This window comes from Orycteropus afer, unplaced genomic scaffold (assembly GCF_000298275.1).
Source record: "Orycteropus afer afer isolate SDZICR_OR568_19922 unplaced genomic scaffold, OryAfe1.0 scaffold00054, whole genome shotgun sequence".
NCBI classification, from domain to species: Eukaryota; Metazoa; Chordata; class Mammalia; order Tubulidentata; family Orycteropodidae; genus Orycteropus; species Orycteropus afer.
Genome location: NW_006921641.1, coordinates 12,907,555 through 12,914,184, shown reverse-complemented (window position 1 = coordinate 12,914,184; position 6,630 = coordinate 12,907,555). Strand labels below are relative to the sequence as shown.

General features: G+C 51.9%; 1 protein-coding gene across 1 annotated transcript; it reads left to right on the top strand.

Annotated features, from left to right (window-relative positions):
• Positions 1-1,929: 1,929 nt before the first annotated feature.
• Positions 1,930-5,966, top strand: MAPRE3 (microtubule associated protein RP/EB family member 3). The gene is made up of 6 exons (XM_007938871.2): positions 1,930-2,050; positions 2,849-2,994; positions 3,603-3,804; positions 5,150-5,304; positions 5,447-5,599; positions 5,898-5,966. The coding sequence occupies exons 1-6, from the start codon at positions 1,930-1,932 to the stop codon at positions 5,964-5,966; spliced, it is 846 nt and encodes a 281-aa protein (XP_007937062.1).
• Positions 5,967-6,630: the final 664 nt, after the last annotated feature.

Here is a 6,630-nt window from a genome sequence, read left to right as displayed (position 1 = left end):
AGTGGACATGGCATGGGGCAGAATTCCAGATAGAGGAGGAGTAGGGAGCTGCCTGTGGTTCCCACTCCCCACTGTGGGAGCAAAGTGGGACATGAGGCTGCAGAGGTAGGCCCCATTGAGGAGTTTGATTAGTGGTAGGGAGGGGTCACATTAAAACAACAGAAGAAAAAAAGCCAGAAGTCTGCAGGGGACAGAGAAGTGGGCTGGGTGTATTTTTCCCCCACAGAGACACCTTGCAAATAAAACTGGAGAAGTATTCTTCACTTCCAGAAACACATGCTTTTATAATTCTCAAAATATGTAATCCTTTTGGTCTATTTTTGGGTTTTCCGTTTCTGATAAAGACCTAGTTACAAGAAATACCGCCCCTCTTCTCTTAACAGTGCAAGCCAGTGATAAACAGCAGCTGACACTTGGCCTCTGTGTGGGGCTGGGAATGGGGGTGAGGAGGAGGTGCTCCCCCCTGCTGGTCAGAGGGATGCCTGCTACTCAGCTCCAGCCGTAGTTACCATCCAGGAACATAGGCCCAGTTTTGCTAGAAGAAGCCTAAAATTCCAAATTGTGTGTGTGAAAAATACCCACCCAGTGCCACAGAGTTGAATCCGACTCATAGTGACCCTATAGGACAGAATAGAACTGCTTCATAGCATTTGCAAGTCTGTAAATCTTAACAGAAGCAGACTGCCTCATCTTTCTCCTGCAGAACAACTAGTGGGCTCGAACCGCTGACCTTATAGTTAGCAGTCCAGTGCTTTTTACCACAGCACCACCAGAGCTCCCTTAACTTTAAAATTATAGACCCTAATTCATAAATGTTTCCAACACTGTGAGTGCATGGTTCACCTGTGCAAGGCAAGTTCAGCCAGTGGGTGGCTCATAACTGCTGAGTGAAAAAGGGGCTTTAAGCTGGGGAATGAAGTAGCCAGGCCTGCTTTTAAACGGAGCATCATGCAAGCTTGGAAGGCTTTTGAAGAGGCTCCTGCTGGCCTTGACTAGAGAGAATGTGTGTTTACTCCCATTGGTAGCAGGAGATGAGCAGGGCTTGTTGAGCAGGTAGTTACAGGACTTGGTGAAGGATTAGGTAGAAGGATGATGGAGAGTCCGCTGCCTAGGATGACCCACAGGTTTCTAGCTTTGGTGATTATGTGGCTTGTGGTGATATTCACTGGGATAATGAACACAGGCGGAGAAGTATGTTTTAAGGGACTTTTCAGGACAAGAGTTTAGATACCTACGGGTCAGCCAGCAGGCCATGGGAATGTGGGGTCTGAGGTCAGAGAAGAAGCGAAGGTCAGTTTTACTAAAACACTAATCTGGTCATGTTATTGTCTGCTTGAACTCTTCTAATGGCTTCCTGTTGTCTAAACATAAAGTCCAGTCTATTCCTCACGGTAGACAAAGCCCTTGGTGATCTGTCCCTGCCAGCATCACTGTGCCCTGCCCCACCATAAAACCTGCTTTCCGGGCCTGCTGAACCCCTCAGGGTTCCTGGAATAAGCCTTGCGTTTGTTCATGCTATTCCTGGTATCTGCAGTGACCGTCTAGCCTAGCCCTTTATAAGTCTGAAAGATCCCTACTCCTTTCAGCACTAACATCTCTGTACTTCTGCCCTCACTGACCCTCCCAAGCAGAAGAAATCACTCCTGTCTTTGTGCTGTGCCTGAACTTTGTGTGTGCTCTGTCACTGCCCTGTCCCTGCAGGGATTTACTTGCCTATCTGCAAACTCCTTGAAGGTAGAGACCATAGCTTATTTAACTTTGTATCACCAGTTCTTAGCACATGTCTAGTATATAGTAGACAGTCATTGAATGTGTTTAGAATGAGTAAATGGGAGGTGGGTGACAAACTGCAGGGCTGGTCTGGTGGGAAATTAGATAGATGCAAGAGATCATTCCACTTTACTTCTCTTCTTCTTTTGCAGCTGGGGTATGGCCGTCAATGTGTACTCCACATCCGTGACCAGTGAAAATCTGAGTCGCCATGATATGCTTGCATGGGTCAATGACTCCCTGCACCTCAACTACACCAAAATAGAACAGCTCTGTTCAGGTAGGAGGCTAGGAGTTGGGGAGCAGGCCCTGCTGGAAGGATAGGAAGGGAAGGAGGGAATGTAGTTTATAATTAGAATCAAGGAGGAGAGCTGAAACTAGTCAAACTGTTTGGAGTTGAAGTAAGGAAATAGGGGTCTCCAGGGAGCACTGGTGGCATAGTGCCCAGGCTGGCATTTCAAACCCACCAGCCACTCCTCAGAAGGAAGGTAGGGTAGTGATACTGCCTCAGAAACCCAAGGAGGTGTCGCTATGGGTCGGATCCAACTCCACAGCAGTGGTTGAATTTTGCAGGGATTGAAGGCAGTAAAAATCAAAGAGTAGGAGAGGCACAACGAGATATGCAGGAGGGGAGGAATAGTAGGGTACCAAGAGCCGGGAGGGGGAGTGAAGCCAGAGGTTAAAAGCACAAGGTCCCATCTTGCTAACACTGGGTCCAAATCTCAGCTCTTCTTCTTGTGGTACAACCCTTGGCACCCCACTATACTTCTCTAGGCCTCAGTTTTTCCATCCATAAAATGGATAACATCATGTATTTAATAAAGGTTGCTGTTAGGATTAAATTATGTATGCCATAGTATGGTGCTGGCACATAGTATGCATCTGTAAATAGTAATTGTTCTTACTCTGGGAAAGCTGGGGGTATTCTGGCCATGTCTTTCCTGAATGTAGGAATGGCTCCAGCCCCAGGACAAGAGGAGGAGAGGAGACTGGGTTTGGGAGTAGGCCCTCTGAGGGCCTGGGTAGCCCAGGCAGGGCTGCAACCTGGATCCCTTTAGTCAGACATACTGATCCACAGGGGCTGCCTACTGCCAGTTCATGGACATGCTTTTCCCTGGCTGCGTGCACTTGAGGAAGGTGAAGTTCCAGGCTAAGCTAGAGCATGAATACATCCACAACTTCAAGGTGCTGCAAGCAGCTTTCAAGAAGATGGGTGTTGACAAAGTAGGTGCCTGCGCTTGGGGGGCCCTGAGGAGCTGTGTTACCCTGGGGAAGAAGACAGCCTGCCAGCAGGGGCTGGTGGGGTCATTCCAGCTTTCGTGCCTCTCCACCCTGTACTCTCCAGAGGGAATACTCTCCCAGCTCAGGGCACAGTGCAAAAACCCCGCAACACTTTACATCCATCCTGACGACATTCCTTTCTCTTCCTCATCTCTGGACCCTTCCCACCTCAGAAATGGAGGCTCTGTATACTGTTGCATCTCTCTCTAGGGCCCAAGAAAAGTCTCTTTGCTCACTGTACTGCCTCAACGGCCCCAGAACCCTGGGTTCTAGCATCACCCCCTCCTGCCCCACATGCCACAAAACCAAGGGACATCTCTTGGCATAGTTCTTCCTGTGCCTCTAGGAAAAGGATGTGTCTCGATCCCAGGCCTGGGCCTGCCAGCCCACCCATCTGCTCTGGTGTCATTGGGGGCGGGGGGTTGGTGGAGAAGGTCCAAGCTGCTGCAGCCCAGGGGCTGGCTTTCCTGAGAGCAGAGGTCCTTGCACAGAGGAAGACAGCCCTGCAACAGCAGGGGGTTAAAATTCTCTGCTTGTGTGGTCTGTTTCAGATAATTCCTGTAGAGAAATTAGTGAAAGGAAAATTCCAAGATAATTTTGAGTTTATTCAGTGGTTTAAGAAATTCTTTGACGCAAACTATGACGGAAAGGATTACAACCCTCTGCTGGCGCGGCAGGGCCAGGACGTAGCGCCACCTCCTAACCCAGGTGATCAGATCTTCAACAAATCCAAGAAACTCATTGGCACAGCAGGTAACGTGCCCTAGCTGGGGGTGGGAGTGTGGGGGGCCGGGCCTGCAGGACTCTACAGCCAGGAATGCCCCCTGGGCTGCCCGGCCCGGCCCTGCCAGCCTGGAGGAGACTGTTATCACGGAGTTCAGATGATGCCGCCTGATGCCCACTTAGACCAGGGGGAGTCACAATAGAGGGCAAGAGGGCTCCAAAAAATTGCTATGAGAGCCACCAGCACCAGCCATGGCAGCAACTGGTGGTAGGAGGCCCAGGGTACTTCCTTTCACAGCATTGACTAACTTGTTTGCCCCAAGATGATGGGGCAGCAAGGAAGCATGATTCCTCTGTCCAGGTCCATCCAGACCAAGGTCCTGGTGCCAGCATTACAGACCCTTCATGCCCCTTGCCCACTGGATGCCCAGGGGCAGGAGTTTACCAGGCTGGATCATAACTATCCCATTCCAAAGACCCTAAGCTTTCAAGAGATGAGTCTTGAAATGAAGTTTTGTCTGGGTTCTAGAGGAGAAAGGAAAGAACCAGTAGGGCCTTTGGGAGACAGCAGGGTTGGGGAGAGGAGCACTCCAGCCCGCATCTGAACCCGTCATAGCAGAGCCATCTCCTCAGTTTGCGCTGCTGCCCTGCCTGGGCCTGCCCCCACTCACCTGCTTGCTTTGCATTAGAAGCAGCCAGCTCTTTCTAGGGAGCTGAGTAGCTAGAAAGCAAGTAGCCACAGCATGCCGGCTGTGCTGGAGAGGAGCTCAGGGTGCCTGAGTCAGACACTGCTCTCAGATACTGGGTCAAGCCCAGCAGAGGGCAACAGAGCCTGTCCTGAGACAGGAGCTGGGCAGAGCTTGGGCCCAGTTTCCCCAGGCAGTCTCATACCCAGGTGAAGGCATCTTTGTATCCCTTCAGTCTTGAGACTGAGGCACCCATAGAGAGAGTGGCTTTGGGCCAAGGCTTATGTCAGGAAACCCTGTGAGAGCCAGACTTAAAGGCCTGTGTTAGCTACTTTTCATCAGACTCTAGCTATCAATACAAGAGGGCCCTGACCCCTTCCATCTCCACCACCCCAAATTCCCTTTTCTCATCCTTGGGCCTGCTATCTTCCCTTCCCAACATCTCACACCTTCTTTCAGTCCCTGCTCTCCCAGGCCTGCCAAAAAGGGCTGCCTCGCTGCTGTAGTGTCACGTGTGGCTGAGGCTTGAGGCCTAGATGTGAACGCCTCCCCTGAGTGGTTGGGCAGGGGAGGGCAAGAGTGCCTGCCTTTCGCATGGGCCTGCGTCCCGCGGACCTCACACCAGGCTGTCTTGTGCCATGTGGGCTGTGGGTTCATGTGGCTTCATCTGACTCTTCTCCTCTGGGCAGTTCCTCAGAGGACGTCCCCCACAGGCCCAAAAAATATGCAGACCTCTGGCCGACTGAGCAACGTAGCCCCACCCTGCATCCTCCGGAAGAATCCCCCATCAGCCCGAAACGGTGGCCACGAGACTGATGCCCAAATCCTTGAACTCAATCAGCAGGTGAGGAGGGTGTGCAAGGAGAGATGAGATAGCCCTGCCCCAAAAGCCAGGCCCTTGAGATGTCAGCCAGGACAACAGGAGGGCAGGCAAGGGAGTCTGAGGCATGCATCTCTGGCTTCAATACTGTTTTCTCTCCAAGCAGCTATTAGACTTGAAACTGACAGTGGATGGGCTGGAGAAGGAACGTGACTTCTACTTCAGCAAACTTCGTGACATTGAGCTCATCTGCCAGGAACATGAAAGTGAAAACAGCCCTGTCATCTCGGGCATCATTGGTATTCTCTATGCCACTGAGGTGAGCTTTCCCATCACCTGCTGACATCCCAGACCCACTTGGCTCCCCCGATTCTGGCCTAACTTTGAGACCAGATGCATAGTAGGACCAAAAGGCCCTGGAGAACCTTTTACTGACGAGGATAGAGAAGTGAAATCACTAGCCCAAAGTTACAAAAAGCATTAGCCAGACAAGTGGGACTAGAACCCAGGTCCCTTCACTCTTGGTCCTTTGTTCCTAAGATACCTACCTATAGAATCCAATAGCCTCAGGTGGCCTGTCTAGCTTACTACTCCCCATCTCTCTTCCTACCCTCCAGGAAGGATTCGCACCCCCTGAAGACGATGAGATTGAAGAACATCAACAAGAAGACCAGGACGAGTACTGAGGGCAGCTCTAGCCCTGGCTGACTGCACGGCATCCCCATGCCCTCTCCCCATGCCCACCCTACATTATAATCCTTTCCTTTCAGCCAGTTGGCCGGGTGCTTTGTGTCAGTGCGGCAGCATTGGGAGCCTGGCAGGCAGGGCTGGGGGGATGGGGCAGGTCAGCAAGCAGAGGCCCCGCCCTCCTGTGGCACTGGCCCAGTGGGCGGCCCCCTGCCCTCTCCCACCCCTATTTATTTCCGTTGTCCCTATGCTGTGTCGCCAACACTTCCCGGGGTGCTGCTGTCACCCACCCCCTCAGCCAGCCACTTGCTCCCCAGCAGCCAGCAGCTGTATATTTGACAAAATCATTGGTATATTTTTTACTTACTGGATTTTCCTTGCACTTTACCTTTTCTTTTCCCAGGGCTGACTGCTGGGCTCCAGGGCAGTGTGTCTGGCTTGGCTTCCCTTCCCCATTGCCGGGGGCTGGGGCAGGACTCAACTAATTCTTATTTATTTTGTCTTTTGACTTCCCAGTGGCTGAGGGGAGGGCTGATGTCAAGAGAGGGAAACGGGGTTGGGGGGTGGGCTATAGGCCCTGATGGCCAGGCAGAGGAAGGGGAGCATACAAGGGATGGAAATGACCTCCTGGCACTGGGTTCACCTCCCTTAGCCCCCTGTCCA

Coding starts and splice junctions, on each gene's coding strand:
- MAPRE3 (XM_007938871.2), top strand. CDS start 1,930: ATGGCCGTCAATGTGTACTCCACATCCGTGACCAGTGAAAATCTGAGT. Junction 2,051..2,848: donor AATAGAACAGCTCTGTTCAG/GTAGGAGGCTAG, acceptor ACTGATCCACAG/GGGCTGCCTACTGCCAGTTC. Junction 2,995..3,602: donor AGAAGATGGGTGTTGACAAA/GTAGGTGCCTGC, acceptor GGTCTGTTTCAG/ATAATTCCTGTAGAGAAATT.